The following is a 20,827-nucleotide window of genomic DNA, read 5'->3' as shown; positions in this document are numbered from 1 at the left end:
TGGCCTTGTAGAATGTGTTAGGAAGTGCTCCATCTTCCTCAATTTTTTTGGAATAGTTTGAGAAAGGGTAGGTATTAAATCTTCTCGAATGTTTGGTAGAATTCTCCAGAGAAGCTGTCTGGTCCTGGACTTTTATTTTGGGGGAGGTTTTTGATTACTTTTTCAATCGCTTTACTTGCAATTGGTCTATTCAGATTCTCTATTTCTTCCTGATTCAGTTTTGGGATGTTGTAAGAGTCTAGGAATTTGTCTATTTCTTCTAGGTTGTCCAATCTGTTGGCATGTAGTTTTTCATAGTATTCTCTTATAATCTTTTGTATTTCTTTGGTATCCGTTGTGATTTCTCCTCTTTCACTTCTGATTTTCGTTGTTTGCGTCTTGTCTCTTTTTCCTAGTGAGCCTGGCTACGGGTTTGTCAGTTTTGTTTATTTTCTTGAAGAACCAGCTCTTGATTTCATTGATTCTTTCTACTGTCTTTTGTTTCTATTTCATTTGTTTCTGCTCTAATTTTTATTATTTCCATCCTACTACTGACTTTGGGCTTTGTTCTTCTTTTTCTAATTCTGTTAAGTGTCATTTGAGATTGCTTATTTGAGATTTTTCTTGTTTATTGAGGTGAGCCTTGCAGTGAATTTCCCTCTTAGGACCACTTTTGCTGCATCCCAAGTGAGTTGATATGGTGTGTTTTCAGTTTCATTTCTCTCCAGATAATATTTGATTTCTCCTTTGATTTCTTCAATGATCCATTGGTCTTTCAGTTGCATGTTGTTTAATCTCCACATCTTTGTCCCTTTCCCAGGTTTATTCTTGTAATTGATTTCTAGCATTATGGTCAGAAAAGATGCTTGGTATTATTTCAGTCCTCTTAAATTTGTTGAGGCTTGCTTTGTTTCCCAACATATGGTCTATCTTTGAGAATGTTCCCTGCACACTTGAGAAGAATGTGTAACCTGCTGTTTTTGGATGGAGTGTTCTATATATATCTATTAAGTCCATCTGGTCTAGTTTTTCATTTAATTCTACAATTTCCTTGTTGACTTTCTGTCTGGATGATCTATCTGTTGGTGTTAGTGGGGTTTTGAGGTCCCCTACTATTATTGTATTGTTGTTGATGTCTCCTTTTAGTTTTGTTAATAGTTGCTATACGTGCTTTGGTGCTCTTTTGTTGAGTGCATATATGTTTCTAAGTGTTATGTCTTCTTGGTGGAATGTTGCTTTTATCATTATAAACTTTCCCTCTTTGTCTCTCTTTATCTGTTTTGCCTTGAAGTCTTCTTTTTTCTGATATAATTATGGTGACACCTGCTTTCTTATGTTCACTGTTAGCTTGGAGTATCATGTTTTATCCCTTCACTGAGTCTCTGTTTGTCTTTGGGGCTGAGGTGGCTTTCCTGGAGGCAGCATATTGTTGGATCTTGCTTTTAATCCATCCTGCCACTCTGTCTCTTTTGATTGGAGAATTCAGTCCACTTACATTTAGAGTGATTATTGAAATGTGGGGGCCTAATGCTGCCATTTTATCACTTGTTTTTCAGTTCCCCTGCATTTCCTTTGTTTCTTGTCCCATGAATTTCAGACTAGCACTTCAGTTAGTGAGTTTTCTATGTTGGTATTCTTAGTTTTCACCTGATTTGTAATTTGTGTCTCTGTTCTAATTATTTGCTTAGTGGTTACCATGTGGTTTGTATAAAACACCTGATAGATGAGATAGTCCATTTTCTGATAGCCTCTTATTTCCTTAGACTAAGCTGGTTCCATCCCTTTCCTCTTCCCCTTCTAAGTTGTTATTGTCACATCTTTTTTTCTTGTGTTGTGAGTTTGTGGTTAAAATGACAAGATTATGTTTATTCTTGGTGTTTCCCTTGCCTTTATATTTAATGTTATACTTAAGCATTTGCTAACTCTTCTGATGGAGAGCTGCAATTTCCTGATTTTGTCTGTCTACATATCTCCTTTGGTCAGGGTTTTGTAACCCCTTTCCTTTTTTTTCTTTCAAGTATGAGAGCCTTCCTGAGCATTTCTTGTCGGGGGAGGGGGTGCGTCTTTTGGCAATGAACTCCCTTAAATTTTGTTTATCTGGGAAGATTTTTATTTCTCCATAATATTTGAAGGATGTTTTCACTGGATAAAGTATTCTTGGCTGAAAGTTTTTGTCTTTCAGAATTTTGAATATATCATTCCACTCTCTCCTAGCCTGCAAGGCATCTGCTGAGAAATCTGCTGACAGCCTGATAGGGATACCTTTGTAGGTTATTTTCTTCCGCCTTGCTACCCTTAATGTTTTCTCTTTGTCATTGACTTTTGTAAGCTTCACTACTATATGCCTTGGGGTTGGTCTTTTTCCATTGATAAAGTTTGGAAATCTGTTGGCTTCTGTCACTTGGATTTTCAGCTCTCTCTCCAGGTTTGGAAAGTTCTCAGCTATTATTTCTTTGAACAAGCTTTCTGCTCCATTCTCCTTCTCTTCTCCCTCTGGGATACCTGTAACCTTTATGTTCATTTCCTAATTGAGTCAGATATTTCTTGGAGAGTTTCTTCATCTCTTTTTAGTCTTAGTTCTCTCTCCTCTATCTGAAGCATTTCTATATTCCTATCCTCCTGACTGCTAATTCTGTCCTCCGTATATCAGTCCTACTCTTCAGGGAGTCCAGATTTTTCTTACTCTCCTCCATTGTGTTTTTCATCTCCAACATTTCTGATTGGTTCTTCTTTATAGTATCAAGCTCTTTAGTGACATAGCTCCTGAATTTGTTGAGTTGTCTATCTGTATTCTCTTTTAATTTGTTGAGTTTTTTAATGATAGCTATTTTGAATTCTTTGTCATTTAGGTTATAGATTTCTGTGTCTTCGGGATTGTTTCCTGGGTACTTGTCATTTTCCTTCTCTTCTGGAGATCTAATATATTTTTTCATACTGCTTGATGGCGTGGATTTGTGCCTCCACACAGAGATAGAGTTTGGTTACTGCTTCCACTTGTGCCACTCGGGGAGAGGGGGCAGCAGCTGTGTAATCTGCACCGACCAGGATCCCTGTCAGCTGCCTGACTGAGCCTGGGCTGTTCCTTGGGATCACAGTGGCTCTATGGGGTCTCCTGTAAACTGTGGGAACAGTCGCATGGGGGATTTGGGTTACTGCTGCCTGCTCCCACAGACCCACCTAGACACAGTCCCTTTTTAGGGATTGCAGTGGTGTTATGGGCTTTCATGGCAGCTGGGAGCTGGTTCACCCAGACTCACAGCTCTGCCGCTGTCTGGTCCCACTGGATCTCACTTGCCCCCTCAAGGGTGCAGCAGAGTTGTGGGTGTTTAATGCAGCCAGTAGGTAGTTCACCCACCTGTGTCACTTCTGCTCCAAGGTGGCCAAGCCTTTCTGCTTGGTGGGTGGGGCCTCTCCACTAGGGCCAACTGGAGACTCTCCTTGCAGCCACTGTGGGACCGTGGATTTTCCCACTGGACCAAGGAGCAATCACGCTGGGGCTCCGGATTGTCACCACCCACCTGCATGGTCCTACTGGATCTCACTTGCCCCCTTGGGGCTCAGCAGAGCTGTGGGTGTTTAATGCAGCTAGTGAGTAGCTCACCCAGCTGAGTCACTCCTGCCCCAAGGTTTCCCAGCCTTTGTGCTTGGTGGGTGGGGCCTCTTCACTAGGGCCGACCAGAGACTCTCCCTGCAGCCACTGTGGGACTATGGATTTTCCCACTGGGCCACAGGGCAATCACGGGGGCCTTAAGGTTGTAGTCACCTGTTTCCACAGTCACACTGATGCACATGCCCACCCTTGGGGCCACAGTGGTGCTATGAGCATGTCAGCCAAGAGAGAGTTGCTCGCAGGTACTAGGCCGTTTGGGGGCTGGAGAGTTTTCATCTATCTCCACCTCCTCCTCAGGGTCGTCTGCCCACCTTTTGATGTATAGTAGCGAGGGTCTCTCAGGCATCCTGAGGTGCTGTGTGAGTATCCTCCATTGATCAGTGAATGTCCATTTAGTTGTAGTTTGAAGGAGGAGAGACAAGACCACTCACTTGACCATGTTGCTGACATCACTTCTTACTAGCATTTCTTGTTTGTAATTCTTAACACTATATAATTAGTACCATGTAGACAGTTTGTAGTGAGAAGGATATACAGAAATATCATTCTTAGAGCAACTCATTTTGAGTTATTTGGTTGAATGACTTTGATCATTGTGGAAAGGAGGGTTCTTTTTGAAACTTTTGACAGTAGATTTCAGTTGTTCAGACATTAGGTGAGTGTTGAAAGCTTATTATTCTACCACCCCTTTCCCTTCACTTTTCTCTGCCCTGCACCTGTTCCCTAAAACAAAATTTTAAGAAATTGATATATAGATTCTATAAAGTTGCTTTAGAATTTTTCTGCTTTGTAGCTGGACAAAAATAAAATCATATTAGTCATTTAACTGTTCAATGTCAAATGTTACAAGCTGTAGTTACTAATTAAATAGAATTGTTGTTAAGCCTATCTTTAATTTACCATTATGCCATCATAACTTACTTAGGATTTGATGAATAGTTAAAATAGAGCCTTTTTGGATTTTCTGTATATGTTTTAGTTATCAAAACATAGTATACCATATTAAGTAATTTCCCCAGTGGCTTTTAGTGGAAATAATTAAGAAGTATACTAGCTACATATAAGATTTTTTGCTTTTGTTTCAAAGAGTTTTACCTTTGGTAGTGCTGAGTCTGTTGGCATTTAGTTTATGAATAAAAACCTTGAAAGAAGGTAAATCAGTGGATAGGCAGAAATTCTGATAGATGGCATTGTGAATAGATGCTTTGAGGTACCCGCTCTGCTTCTCATTTATAAGTTGCCATGATAAATAAAATACAGAAAGAGAAAACTGAAGAAACAGCTGGGCTCTTAAAAAGATATACTGTGTCCAAGAAGTGGAACAGAAAGTGCTTGCCTCTGGGTCTGTAAGCAGGCCCTGGCAGCCAGGAGTTTGGCTTGCTTGGAATAACGGATCTACAAATGCTACGGGCATAGCCAGGTACTAGAGTCAGACTGTTTGAACTTACCCACCCACCCCATACGGAGGCTGAGAGTAGCCTGCTCCATTTGTTACCTGAGGCTATGTCTTGTTGGAGGCTGTAGGGTAGGGAGGCAGAGGAAGAACAGCAGCTGAAGCCTGCTCTTTGCTGGCTTAGAGAGTAGATTGAGATGTAGGAATTGGAAACTGGTAGTATGAGATCTGGTTCAGGACAGAAGGATCAGATTGATTTCTGAGCACTAGAGCATGAAAGGATATATCAGATCAGAATAGATTGCAAATTCCAAAATTTAAAAGTGCACAAAGGGTCGTATTACAGTATATAAAATGTATTAAATCAACATGTTGTACACTTTAAATTTATAAAATGTTATATCTCAATTATATCTTAATTAAAAAACAGGAAAATTTTTAATGCTAAGAAAGACAACAAAATCAAATATGAATCAACTCGAGGTGGTATTAAAAGAACAGCCTGAGGGGCTGGCCCCGTGGCCAAGTGGTTAATTTCCCGCACTCCTCTTTGGTAGCCCAGGGTTTCACCGGTTCAGATCCTGGGTGCAGACATGGCACCACTCATCAGGCCTTGCTGAGGCAGCGTGCCACATGCCACAACTAGAAGGACCCACAACTAAAATATGCAACTATGTACTGTGGGGGATTTGGGGAAGAAGCAGAAAAGAATAAAAGAAGAAGATTGGCAACAGTTGTTAGCTCAGGTGCCAATCTTTAAAAAAAAAAAAAATACTAATAATAACAGCTTGAATTGCTTTACAGTAAGTTTGGTATCCTCAAAAGAATGATTGAAGTACTTATATATTTTGAAACACAAACTGGCAGAAATAAAACCAAAACAAATGAAACTGGCAAAGAGCCGACTAGAAATCCTGAATGTGCATAAGGAAAGCAAAAAGATTTTCGAGAGAAAATGAAAAAGTGTTTAAGAAGTGTGAAGCCCTAGCCTACATTTAATAGGCATTTCAGAGAGAAGAGAAATGATGGAAAAATGTAAAGAGATGATGAATGAGAATTTTTCAGAATTTGAGAAAAACAAGAATCTTAGATCCAAAATACACTTTGAGTACTAAGCTGGGTAAGTGAAAGGAAATCCACAGATTTAAAAACCAAAACCAAGAACAACAAAAGTTAAAAGTGTCCCCCAAAAAAGTCAGAATGCTGTCAGTCCAATTGTTACTCTTTTGAAGTAGACTTTTTATCTGCAACAATATACAGAAAACAAAAGGAGTGATTATTTGCAGCAATATGCAGAAAACAAAAGCAGGAGGGATTTGGAGTAATATCCGTGAAAAGGTAAGAGGAAATTTCAATGTGTTACCCTAGAATTTTACACTGGTCTAAATAATCATTCTAGAGTGAAGGCAAAATAAAAACATTTCACATATATAAAGATAAATGTCATTTACTACTGACTCCCCAAATTGAAAAAAACAGCTATTAAAGTATGTATTTCTGTAAGATGCAGAGTAAACCCAGAGGGAAAGGAGGGTTGGGATGTAAAAGAGACAATGAAGAGCAAGAAAAAGATAAAATGTGTTGATAAAATTACCTATTGATGGTAAAATAGCAAACTTCAGTAAAAAATTTTAAATGCCAGAATTTTAATCAAGAGTAATAAGATGAAAGAAGTTTTCAGTGGTTGAAGGTGTTTTCCTTGTCCAGATGAAGGTAGAGATACTAAATAACTTCACAGATGGTGAGGAAGATTTACAGGAGAGTATGTGTGTTATTAAGTGTGAGCATGAAAACAATAGAAATGTAGTCTTAGACATTCCAAACTAGGTGGCAGGCCCCGTGGCCAAGTAGTTAAGTTTCTGTGCTCCATTTAGGCGGCCCAGGGTTTTTCTGTTTCAGATCCTGGGCAAGGACGTGGCACCGCTCACCAGGCCACGCTGAGGCAGTGCCCCACAGAGCACAACCAGAAGGACCCACAACTAGAATATACAACTATGTACTGGGGGGCTTTGGGGAGAAAAAGAAGAAAAAAAACAGAAAAGAAATTCCAGACCAGCATGGGGAATGGGACGGGAGAAGGATATAGAAAACTATCAATCTAGCAGATGGCAGGAAAGGTAAAGTAAAAATGAAAGAAAAGAAGAAAGGTAAAGCGAAAACTGACCATAACATGGCAGAAGTCCAAATGTGCCACTAATCAAGTAGTCAGTCAGGTTTCATGGTGTGGCATATCATTTAAATACACTCATATTCTAAATATGTGGAAACAGTTAATTTCTATTTCATTACATGTTTTCAGAGACGTGTTCTGGATCCTCTACTATCTCATCTGCTCAAGGACTTTGTTCTTGTGATTATCCTCTTAATCTACTATACTAAAAGTTTCTCCCTCTTCATCATTCTGATCTCTACTTATGATACAATCAATCTTTCTTTGATTCCATTCTCCTTTCTAGCTCCTGCTGAAAGTCCAAATATTGCTTTCACTTCCTTGTCTCCCGTTCTCACCTCAACCTATAGCCTCCATCCCCACTCTTCCCTTTGAAACTGCCATTGTCAAACGGTTACCAGGGATCTCCATTTTCCACTGCTATCCTTTCCCCCTCCATGAAAAACTCACAAATATCTACTCATAAATCAAATTTTTTTTAAACATAAAGGCAATATAGGAAAGTGGTTAAGAGCATAGACTAATCAAAATGACTTGGGTTACAATTCTGACTGTGCCTCCATGTTTAAAATACTAACTGTCTGACTTTGAGGGGAAGTTACAAAATTTCTCTGTGCCTCAGTTTCTTCATCTGTAAGTTGAAGGTAATAATGGTACTTGCCTCAAAGCAGTTTTATGAGCATTAAATGAAATAGTGCACATAGTACAGTACATGGCACATGGTAAGTGCTTAGTAAATGTTAGCTGTTATTAATAAACTCTGAAATGTTATTTTATTATTTAATGAGAATATAAATAAAATGGATAATGTTTTAAGGGTAAGATTTTTATTACAAAATAGTTGATACATATAAGAGAATACATACCATATATATGTAAGTTAGAAAACATAGTAAAATCAGCACCTGGGAATTTAGCACCCAACCTGAGAACGTGACATTCTTGATCACATTCTCCTTCTACATCCCCTTTCATTCTGTGTATCTCTCTGACTAGCCTGAATTTTGTGTTTCAGTCTCTCAATGTAAAAAAAAAAAAAAAAAAGGAATAGATTTAGACATTTGTATATATCCATGATTGTTTAGTTTGGCTTGTTTTTGTATTTTATTGTTATAACTTATTGTATGTATTCTTTTGTGATTTACTTTTTTCATTAAATTTTGTTGCTAAGATTTATCCTAATGGTATATGTGTCTAGTCCATTAATTTTCATGGAGATAATTATAGCACATCATTTTTAGGTCTGTTTTGTGAATTAAATGCGTTGATACATGTAAAGTGCTTAGACCAGTGCTTGGCCCATAGTAAGGGCTCAAAGAAAGATAGCCATTATCATGTTTATTATTGTTCACTGCTGTATTAAATGTTGTTGTATGAATATAACATGGTTTATGTATCTGTTCTCATGCTTATGGATATTTGGTTTGTTTCCAATTTGAAACAACAGAACACGGTGCTGCTCTGAACATTCATGTAGCTCTCTCATTGTACCCTTGTGCAAGTTTCTATAAGCCAAGTATATTGACCTGGAAGTAAATTGCTAGGTCATAGGTTATGCCTATGTTCAACTCTATTGGTTAATCCCAACTTGTTTACCAAGGTAATTGTGCCTGTTTATATTTCCACTAGCATTGTGAAAGTCCCCATTGCTCCATACCCTTGCCAACATTAGATATTGTCATACTTTTTCATTCTTCCTAATCTGATGGTTGTAAAATGGCATCTTGTGGTTTCATTTGGATTCTGTTAATAATAAGGTAATCATCTATGCATATTTTAGTTGGCTATTTGTATTTCCTTTCCTGTACAAGTTTGTTCTTCGGCCCTTCTTTTAATGGGTTGTCTTTTTCGTATTGATCTGGAGGAATTCTTAAATATTCTTGATACTTCTCTTTTGTTGATTATTTGTTGAAAATATCTTCTCCCAGTTTGAGGCTTCTCTTTGCTTTCTTTTATAGGATCTTTTGATATACAGATGTTCTGAATTTTAATTGAGCAGAATATATCTGGTTTTCCTTGTTTAAGAAATCTGTCTCTCCCATAAAAATGTTCTGTATTGTTGTCTGTTAGACATGTAAATGCCTTAACATTTAAGTCATTAATCTACCTGAAATTTTTTGTTTATGGTGTGAGGTAGATTCCAATTTCCTTTTATTTAATTTCTTTTTGAGGCAGAGGGAGTTGTGGAGTTGTTCCATTAACCATTTAGTAGTCATCCTTTCTTCATTGAATAGTATCTCTGGAATAGTTTTGATAGAAGAATCAACAGCGTGTGTCCTTGTTTTGTTTCTTATTTTAAAGGAATGCATCTAAATTTTCACCATTGAATACAGTGTTTGTTATAGGTTTGTTTTACCCTTAAGGAAATTCGTTTTTGTCCTTATTTTCTAAAAAGGTTGAAACTTGCATGGGTGTTGAGTTTTATTAAATGCCTTTCCTTTATCTCCCAATATGATTCTATAGTTTTTCTGCTTCAATTTGTTAGAGGAGAATTAATAGCTTTTCTAATGTTTAACCACTCTTACATTCCTAGGGTAAATCCAGCTTGGTCTATTTTGTATCGTATTTTTTATACATTGCCAGTTTGTTAGCTAATATTAATTAAGTTTATGGGGTTGTATGAAAGCAACTGTTTAATGTAACTTTTTTAAAATAAATTTTACAGCTGAAAATATAGGTGCAGAACTCAAAGCTCCACTTATTAAGCAAGAACCTCTCCAAGTAAGAGGTAAATATATTTTATTCTATTTTTTATTATATTGGTGTTTTGAATTAAATATATAAAATTAGTTTATATAGAGCTCTTTATAGTTATGTTATTCTAAGGGTATAGTTCATCTTTAATTTTCTTTAAATATATTGACCATAAGATTTATTCTTACGATTTATTCTTAAGGAGGATAAATACTATGCTGAAGTTTACTTTGCATTTTGGTCATAATTGTTTTTTCAAAAGCCCAAAGAAAGGAGTAATGACAAATAAAAATCATCAATTGCTTGATCATTTTAAGAAAAGTAATATGACTAAAGAACAAGAAATCAACATCTTTGAGCTACAGCTTGTTCAGATCCAGATAGATTTTGGCCATTCTTGTTTGACTTTCTTTTCTGGGAGTAACTGAGTGATGAAGGAATTCTTGTTTGCAGCTCTGCTGTTTATAATGAACTATGGCTCCCATCTCCAAAGCAGCATGTTTCATGGAAGCAGTAACTTGATGATTAGAAGCACTGTGGCTTTGGTGTCAGATAAAACTGTGTTCAATTTGTGGCTCCAGCAGATACTACCTTTATGACCTTGGGCTATTTACTTGACTTCTCTGAACCATAATTTTCTTTCTTATAAGATGGTGCTAAAAATGGGACTTTTCTAGGACAACTTTGAAGATGATACATGGTGTACATGTCAGTGTACAGTCACAATGAAGCATAATTAGTGTGGTGATAGCAGTCATCATCATCAATAATCTGGACCAGGGCTGGCCAACAGGGATTTCTAACTACTTTGAAGAAATTTTTAAAAAGTACTTTATTAAAAAAACTGATCTTTTAAAAGAGAGATGTAATTTTCCTCTGTGCTCCTGAGGAGTTCATCTGGATTTTGAGTTTTAGTAGTATTGGAGTAAGGCAGTTTAGAGATTTGAAACTCATGCAAAAAGAAACCTTAACTTCCTTGTATACTTTTTTCCAAATAAGCTTTTGATTTTTACATTGAACTTTATTTTTGAAATGTTCTAATTAAGTATTATTTGTGCATTTGATTTTAATAATGTTATTTTAAGAGTCGTTTTACCTACTGTAGTGATGGATAGTTTTAGTGTTTTTTTTTTAATTGAGGTATAACTGACATACAACTTTATATTAGTTCAGGTGTACAACATAATGATTTGATATTTGTATATATTTCAGAATGATCACCACGAGTCTAATTAACATCTGTCACCATACATAGTTACAGAAATTTTTTTCTTATGAGAGCTTTTTAGATCACTTTCTTAGTAACTGAAATATGCAATACAGTATCATTAACGATAGTCACCATAACGTTACATCTCCATGACTTATTTATTTTATAACTGCAAGTTTGTACCTTTTGACTTCCTTCAGACATTTTGTCCACCCTCCCACCCCTGCCTCTGGCAACCACCAGTCTGTTCTCTGTATCTATGAGCTTGTTTTGGTTTTTGAAGGATTTTTAGTCTTAATTTGCTCATTTTCAACTTGAACTTGCTTAATTTTCAACTTGAAAGTAGAACAGAAAATTCATAAATTAATATATATGAGAATAGAATATGAAAGTGACTAGGTGACAGGTTGAAACGGAACACATGAGTTTCTATTGTTTTGCTCTTGCTCTTCAGATATTTACTTATGTTGTTTATCTATATCATGTAACCAAAAGTCTCAATTTATAAACATAGACCCATGTTGAGTGTAGTTTTTAATTCATAGACTATAATTAATGCCAACTTGATATTTTGTTATTGATGTCTTTGGCCTTTTTATGAACAGTTTGATACTTGATAATAGGCAAATAATTTAGTAGAAGGTGATATTTTACCTATAATCATCTGTAATAAACTTCCTATAATTTTTAACTGTTAAAAATATTCCTTTTGTTTACCTTACCTTTGTTACATTATGTGAAATAGTCCAATGGCTTTCAAACTTTTTTGATTCAACCCACATAAAAAATATTACTTAATGACTTAGTATATATATAAATTATTATATGTAACTGGAACAGAAGTTTTCACAGAAATTACCTACAGTTACGTGTCGCATAATGACAGGGATTTGTTATGAGAAATGCACATTGTTGGGCAGTTTTGTCATTGTGCGAACATCATAGAGTGTACTTACACAAACCTAGATTGTGTATACAAGCCTACATATCTAGGCTATATGATGCTAATCTCACGGGACAATCATTGTATATGCGGTCCCTCATTCACTGAAACATTGTTATGTGGCACATGACTGTATTCTTAATTATTTGTGTGGTATTCTTTAATTGCTTTCTATTTTCATTTTTTTATAAAATGTTGGTTTCCCCACAGTCTGAAAAACACTGAACTAGCCTGTAACTTTTAATTGAAACCTCAGTTCCTTTTCATTTAGACCCTAAGCAATTTGGATTGTATTAGTACAATTTAAACTGACCAGTAATAACTATACAAGGTGTACATTAGACAAAGGAATGGCATTTTGACATCAGATACAGATGAACTATGTTGATAAAACCTAGATGACTGGAAATGTAATTCCATCCTGTTCTGCACTTGAAGAATTTTTTTTCTGTTGCCATTCAGTGGGTCAGGAAAAAGATCAATATTCTATGGAACTCATTAGCGACTCTCAGCATATGTTCATTTTTAAATGTGACTTTCAATGTACATATTTATTATGTTTCCCTATATTTTTGATTTTAGTCAAAGCAGTCCTTAAGAAGAGGGAGTATGGACCAAAGTATACTCAAAATAATTTCATTACTGGAGTCAGAGCAATAAATGAGTTCTGCCTTAAATCCAGGTACAGTGATTTAAAAAAATGTGGTAGGTTCCTCTATTTAACCTAAATAACCATTTATTTCTTAGAATGTGTTACCTGCTACCATCCATGTGGAAACTTTCCCATGGCTCATTCCTAAACTGAAGAAATATTTTTATTCAGTTAAGAAAATGTTAAAAATGTTAACTTAATAAACTGAATTCTACCCCAGCACGAGCAATTTCAGTCTTTCTGGGCTTCTTAAATTAAAAAAGGCAAGTACTTCAAAATCTCTATCCCAGAAGACCTTATGTGTTTTATTGTTATGTTAATATATGGCATACTTATTAATAAAATTATTTTCATATTTGTTGTATTTGACTTTTTAAAGTTTTGTTGCTTTTTCGGCCAGCAGAATTGAGCACATAATTAGCTGGTTGTATTTATGTTCACGTTCCAACTGCGGTTTCTGTTGAGTATAAATTATTTTTACTTCTGTTTTTTGTTACTAATTTTCTTGTAATAGTAGAGATTTATTGAGATTATGTTTGTCACAAATTAAAAATTTTCCCCCTCCTTTGCATGTTTACCTACAAAAGCCCTAATTATATGGAAGATTTGTTGGCTTTTTAGAGAGATCACATGATCTAGCATTCCTTTCCTTCTCCCTCGTAGTCACATCCTCTATGGTATAATATCAAGAAATAAGGATTCCTGTAATCTGTTTTATAACTTACGTAACTATTAAAACAACAATCAGTTGTAAGGATGTAAAAATATGTTCTGTTTCACAAAAAAGTATTTCATTTAGTTTTTCACAAAAATTTTGTGAATTAAGTGGGTTAGGTATTGCTGTCTCCACATTATAGGCCAGGAAACATAATAAAGAAGTTAGTGATGACACAGCTCATTTAGTGAGTCAGTGACAGAGAAGAAACTAGCATACATATCTTTTGATACTGTGTCCAAAGTTTTTTTTTTTTAGATTTTATTTTTTTTCCTTTTTCTCCCCAAAGCCTCCCGGTACATAGTTGTATATTCTTCGTTGTGGGTCCTTCTAGTTGTGGCATGTGGGATGCCGCCTCAGCGTGGTTTGATAAGCAGTGCCATGTCCGCACCCAGGATTCGCACTGACAAAACACTGGGCCGCCTGCAGTGGAGCGTGCAAACTTAACCACTCGGCCACTGGGCCAGCCCCATGTCCAAACTTTTTAACTAATGTGATAGTTGGTTGTTGATTTTTTTTTAACTCTGGATTTTTATTTATAGGTCTTTTTATTGCCATTACAAAATTTCCTTAGGGAGATGAATGATCAGATATAGAAAGACTGTTTAGCAATGACTTGATAAATATATATAAACCTTTCAGAATTTAGAGGAAGAAAAATTATTAGCATGGAATTGACGTATACTCTATGACTTGATACCTTTCAATGGTATTACCATTTACTATTAATCTGGATGTAAACAAATATGACTTAAACTTTTAAATTTAAATTCCTAAATAGAGGAATGATACTCTGATCCATGTTCTTTCTACTTTTCTCTTTTTTTTTCCTACGTTACACATTGCAGTGGTATGTCCATAGCAGGTAAAATACAAGCACTGATGAACAAATTGAATCTCTACATATCATGTTATGGTATCTATACTGAGCATCAAGAATACAGTTTTCTTCACTGTCTCTAGACTAATTTTTGTGTACAAAATACAATCTTTAAACTGATCTTTAAAGACTATACCCATCTATAATCTTTTAAGATGAGGATCAATGTAGTTCCTTTCATTTGCCCTTAATAATTCTTTTAAGTACATAAACTATATAAACTTTGTCTGAATAAATTCAATGTTTCTTTCTTCAGTGATCTAGAACAACTTCGAAAAATCAGACGACGAAGTCCCCATGAAGATACCGAGTCCTTTACTGTATACTTGAGATCAGATGTGGAGGCAAAGTAAGAACATAGTTCTTTTAGAATAAAAGTAAAAGTCAAATTTGGGATTAATAAAAACACATTTTAGACAGATTCAGAATTCTTTAAATGACATTTTAAAAGCAGAACATTTTTATATTTGCAAATTTATCTGAGAGTTACTAGTATATACTAATTAAGTAAAGATATGTCATAATTTATAAGAAAATTTGCTGTTGAATTTACTGATTGTTTAGATTTAATTTAGAAAAGTTCCTTAAGTGCTTTATATTTTTCTTAAAAGACCTTATGCTTTCTTGTAAAATTCTCATATAGTTCATCTACATTTAAATATGGTTACAATAAAGTCATTAAAATTGCTCATTGTTTTGGTTGCCATGTGTGTATGCACAGGTCTTTGGAAGTTTGGGGAAGCCCTGAAGCTCTTGCCAGAGAGAAAAAGCTGCGAAAGGAAGCAGAAATAGAATACAGGGAAAGTAAGTATATTCAACTTAAAGCTGAGTCAATTGAAAAGTAGCTTGTAGGTAAGACCCGTGTCTGTAATAACTGTGCACTCCCTAGTGGTTGCACACCTCTTGGCTCTCGCTCTGTTGGTTCTAGCAAATATCAGTTTCCATTTTGGGATTCAATTATTTTATAAAAACAGTATCTATTTTTTGGTTTTCTCCTCTATAGCTTTTTAAAATGATGAGAGGAAGCAAAGCTAGTTTGTGGTTTCTATAAGACATATGAATATTAAAACATATGGTCTGATTTGAAGATTATACTTGTTCTAAAAATGATAGACTCTAGACAGTGCTTTTTATAGAAAAGTCTCTTAATTCAGCTACCACATTTCTACTTTAATTAATTCATTCAGCATATATTTATCAAGCGTACCAGAAGCTGTGCTTGGTGCTTGAGATTCAGATGCATATAAAACATAGGGAATTTAACAATCCAGTGATTTAGTGACAAAACTACTTTTATAGAATTAGGATTTAGGTTGATGTGAAGTATGTTTTAGATAATTCTTTTATTTATATATGTATATATTTATTAATGACAAAAGTGATGCACATTTGTGATTTAAAAAGGAATACAGAAATATAAAGAATAAAAAGTTTCATTTCCTTTGATACCCTCTCATTTTCTTTCTTAGAGATAACTGTTGTTGACAGTTTACTGTATATCCTTCCAGAATATTTTCAATGCGTTTTCAAATTTATATCACACATTTTTCACTTAAACATAAATTGGATGACACTATACATATTGTTTTGCATCTTGCTCTTTACATTTGCCAGTGTAATAATAAACATCTTTTTAATGTCTATATATAGAAATCTACCTCTACCTCATTCTTTTTTTTAACAGCTGCATAGTATTCTATTGTATGGATGTAGCAAACTTTATGTTCTCCAATTTTTTACCATTTTAAGGCATAATCAATGAATGTCCTCATACTTTTTCTTTTTCTTTAACATGTAATACTATTGTTATTCTCATTTATGGAGGATGAAATGTTAATAATAGAATTTCAGGGTGAAAAGACTTGGGCATTTAAAAATTTGATAGATCCTGAAGAATTATTCTCCAAAGGGAATATGGTACCAATTTATATTTACACTCAAGATGTATGAGGGTGGCTGTTTCTTCATATTCTTGACAGTGCTGGATATTAACAATGTTTTAGCTTTTTTGTGTATTTAATGGGCAACAGATGGTACCTCTAATCTAATTTTGAGTTTCTCTGATTACTGCTGAGGTTGGTTATTTTTTGATTTGTTTATTGGTTTTTGTTCTTTCATAATGATTTTTATATCCTTTACTCTTCTGTTAGATTGTTTGTCTTTTAAAATTGATTTTCACGAGTTTTTGGTGGATTTTAATACTTAGTTTTGTATGTTCTAAATATTTTCTAACATTCCTTCTTCAAATTTTGTTTCACCCCCTCCCTCCTTTTAGTAGGGAAATTTCAAACATTTAGAAATACAGAGGAAAGTATAATAACCTCTTAAGTACCTATCTCCCAGCTTTGCAGTTGTCAACATGGCCAACTTTGTTTCATCTGTATCCCCATCACTAACACTCACTCTGATGAATTACTTTGAAACCAGTCCTAAGTATTATATCATTCATCTGTAAATATTTCATATATATCTCTAATAGATCAGAAGTTTGTTTTTGTTAGTTCATGTGATAGTGATGCTTGAACTGTTTTGGAAAAGTTCGCTATCCACTGCCTTCAGTAGCCTGTCAGTCTTAATATCCTCTCATTTGCCCCTTGAGTAAAGGTCTAGGATGTTCTTGTATAGCTTTAATTCTGGTAAAGAAAGTGAGTGACCTTCTGCTGAGGATTCCTTTTCTTGACAAAATTGAAAACATTATGTTCTTCTCTAGCTAATCTAGTCGGGAGGAATAAGGAACATATTTGAGATTCTTGTAGGCCTGAAATATATAATATTAAGTTATCTACATATTGAATAAGTGTAGATTTCTTTGCAAAATCCAAGTCCTTTAATTCATTGGTTTTTCATTTTGAAAAGTATGAGGGAGAGTCAGTGAATCCTAGTATCTAAGGGGTTTTGGCCCCTCAGAAGAAGCAAACACTTGTTGACTGTCTTTAGGTCTGCTGATCCGCTGAAGACAGCTGCACTTAAATCCACAAGAGTGAATATTTACTTTCATTGAAAGAAATACATATTGTGGTCAGGGAGCCCTGGAATTTTGGTATCACTATTCAGTTAATGGCTTCCATTGGGTTTCTTTATAGGTTATACAGGTGTTAATATAGGATAACAATCAAATAGTGTCCCAATAGGGCATATTCCATCGGAGAATTAGATACTTGCACTTGGTTGTATTCTGTTACTTTAGGGAACTGATATGGTAATGTGTCAGGATAAAGTAGAGATAGAGGTGCTAGTATCTACAAAAAATGTACACATATTTTGGGGCCAGCCCCATGGCCGAGTGGTTAAGTTTGCGCTCTCTGCTTCGGCGCCCAGGGTTTTGCCAGTTCAAATCTTGGGCGCAGACATGGCACCGCTCATCAAGCCACGCTGAGGCAGCATCCCACATGCCATAGTTAGAAGGACCCACAACTAAAAATACACAACTATGTACTGGGGGGCTTTAGGGAGAAAAAGAAAAAAAATTTTTAAATCTTAAAAAAAAAAAAGTACACATTTTTCTTTGACAGTTAGGCTTACTTTATTTTTATCTGTAAATTGACTAACATATATGACTGAGCATCTTTAGGATTCCCAGAAGTGTGTCATTGCTATGATTCCCTTTTTCAGTTTGACAGGGCCTTCTTTTTCCTAGTGTCCATATTCCTTATAATAATGACATTGATTTTTATCAGTATTAAAAAGGGGGTAGACTTGGTTAGTGTTGGAGGAGTTAATAAATTTTGGCTTGTATGGCTGTTGAAAACCCTTAGTTTCTTCTCGTCTAATTTTAATGGCATAAGTTTCTTCCTTTCCTTTGATCTTCTCTTGTGGTTGCTGACAGTGCTCTGCAGTTTGTTTGAATTCTTCCAAAATGAACTAACTGCTAGTCCATTCTAATTCTTATCATTGTAACTATTTTTGTTTTAAGGCTCTTTGCCAAAGAGGGCTTAAAGGGTCTTTTGGCATTGTGCCTCAGGGTCAATGTTCAAATATTGTTCATTTTTAGCAAGTCTAATTCAAAAATTACCTATCGATTCTATGTTTTTTTGTTTATAGTTTTAGAGCATAGTCTTATCAATTTTAATAGGAGGAGGCTTTCTGGATAGCTTATAACAACCTATACCCTTGGCTTTTTTTAAACTTTTCTTGGTGCTGTGGAATGTATCTTCAATAGCCAGGATTGGCAAACCATCGCCAGCGAAGCAAATCTGACCTGCTGCCTGATTTTGTATAGTCTGTGAGCCCAGAATGATTTTTATATTTTTAGTGATTAACAAACATTCAAAAGAAGAATATTTCATGACAAATGAAAATTACATGGAATTTACATTTCTGAGCCCGTAAATAGAATTTTATGGGAACGCCACAATGCTCATTTATTTACATATTGTCTGTGGCTGCCTTTGCACTACCAACAGGAGAGTTGAGTAGTCCCAACAGTGACCGTATATGACACTCCTTTTGCTTTGCACAACTGATCAGTGCACTACAAATTGCAGTAACACATTTATAGTTCATTAGTGTTTTGAGTTCTGTGGGTATCACTGTACATGACATTTTGTTTTTTAATAACACTGCATACTTATCTTGTCAAAATAAGAGAAAAGTGGTTGTCTTGTATCATGCTTTCAAGGCATTGTTGAGTGTGGATTATTTGTTACTGAATTAGACAGTGGAGCACTGTGATTATTATGCAGTGGTGTAAGAGTCAAAAAAAGAATACCATTAACATTGAGATTATCAGACAAATCACTTTTCACAGTATTCCTTACTGACTTGAAAGTAATGGTCAGAAAAACTAGAAAATTTAAAATGGAATATCATCACAGCAGGATTTTTCACAAATAGAAAAAATGAAAAGTTGCAGTTTCTGAGTTGCTCATTTGTTAGCCAAGCAAGGAAAGCTTTTTAAATTAAATTAAATAGAGCAGCTAGAGAAATGTGTCCAGGTCTAGCAGTCTTTAGGCAATAATAGTTGCTCAAAGAGTTGAGGACTTTGGGAGCAACATTGATACTCAATTAAAAAACACTGCAGATGATTTTGAGAGGTTTTCTTTGGCTCTTGATAAGTTGACAGACGCTACTGAAACTACTCCATCATTGTTTATTTGAGGAGTCAATGCTGAATTTGAAGCAACTGAACAGTTAGCCTTTATGAATAGTCTGTGTGAAACAATTACAGGCAAAGAGTATTTTGAAAGAATATGTGAAAATACTAATTCAGTAAATCTGAATGAAGTGGAATCCACTAAGATGTGTTAAGCTGCTGGTGGTAAAAATATGTGTGGTGCAGAAAAAAGCTTAGTTGGGCAAACTTACAAAGCTTGTAAAAATGTAAGATGTTTAAAGCCTATTCATCAGTTGATAGTTGGTGTAAAATACTTGTCGTCAGCAGGTACTTTGGGAAAAATACTTAACCTCTCATTTGTAATTGAACCAGTAGCATCAACAGTGAATTTCATTCACTCTTGTGGACTTAACCATTATCACTGTTCTCTGAATTTTTTGTCAGAAATAAAAGCTGATTATCCTCATTTGCCCTACTATATGGCAGTTCAATGGCTTAGCAGTTTTACTGCAGTGTTTTGAGCTCAGGGATAAGATTGAAATTTTTCTGATTAAGAAGACATACTCCTCAACCACTATTATCAAACACTGAATGGTTTTGAAAATTAGCTTTTCCTGCACACCAGATAATGTTTCCTAGTGCTTTCAGTGTAAGATTACAAGGCAAAACTGCTTAAATACAAAACTTACTCTACAGTAATTTTGACAGTAGCTAGCATTGTTTGAATTACAAGTAACGTCAATCTACTTTTATATACTTCCCATGCTGTTAAAAATTAAAACAGAAGAAATTTGCAGCAAATATGTTTTCTAGGCCCAACCTTCAGTTCCAGAAGTGTTTTTCAGACCTTGATGTAAGTACGGAGGAAATTCCCATATTCCAAAATCCATTGAGCTGTGCATTTGAGGAGCTTCCACCTAACCTTCACTTGGAAGTGATAAAAACAGTCTGTTGATGTGCTGAAAGGCAAATATGAGAGAGTTTAATAGAATTCTATAAATGCTTTCTAAGCAGTGAGTATGGTGATTTAAAAGCGTATGCTCTGGGAGTGATGGCAGCTACATGGTAGCGAGAGCTCACCCGGGACTCTCTCCCCTCCAAAGTACAACCAAAAAGAGCAACAGCTTTCCAACCAAAAAAACAATCCTAATAACAGAAATCTTCGGAGACCCACAGCAGCCAAACAACGGAAGGCAGAGAGGCTGCGGCCGGCCTTGGAGGAGCTGGAGGTGGGTAGGAGAGAACTTCGCTCCCTCCCCTAGAGACTGGGATCGCTGCCGGGGCGGGGGGGGGTGGGCGGAAAGGAGCTGGGGAGGGGCCGCACATCGGGGGATCGTCCAGGACTCCCACCGCCTGTGGAAACCCTCTGACAGGGGAAAGCTTTCACGTGGGGGAGCCCCAGCAAGCCAGGGCCCTGGGAGACCAGAAAGTAAGAGCTGATCCAATACCCCTTGGTGTGAGTGAAAGTGCCCCTCCTCGCGCAACCCACGCTGGGCGCCGCCATCTTGGCTGAAGGTGCAGGGCTCAG

At 35.8% G+C, this 20,827-nt stretch overlaps 1 protein-coding gene across 1 annotated transcript in view; it reads left to right on the top strand.

Moving 5' to 3' along the window:
• Window positions 1-20,827, top strand: part of SLC30A9 (solute carrier family 30 member 9) — a 96,192-nt gene that overhangs the window by 19,268 nt on the left and 56,097 nt on the right. Inside the window, exons 3-6 of the mRNA XM_014857157.3 lie at window positions 9,818-9,880; window positions 12,582-12,681; window positions 14,503-14,595; window positions 14,968-15,050. Of these exons, the coding sequence (XP_014712643.1) occupies window positions 9,818-9,880; window positions 12,582-12,681; window positions 14,503-14,595; window positions 14,968-15,050 (339 nt within the window). The remainder of the gene's footprint in view (window positions 1-9,817; window positions 9,881-12,581; window positions 12,682-14,502; window positions 14,596-14,967; window positions 15,051-20,827) is intronic.

The sequence above is a fragment of the Equus asinus genome, chromosome 3, assembly GCF_041296235.1.
Source record: "Equus asinus isolate D_3611 breed Donkey chromosome 3, EquAss-T2T_v2, whole genome shotgun sequence".
Lineage (NCBI taxonomy): Eukaryota > Metazoa > Chordata > Mammalia > Perissodactyla > Equidae > Equus > Equus asinus.
This window is presented reverse-complemented; position numbering and strand designations above follow the sequence as displayed.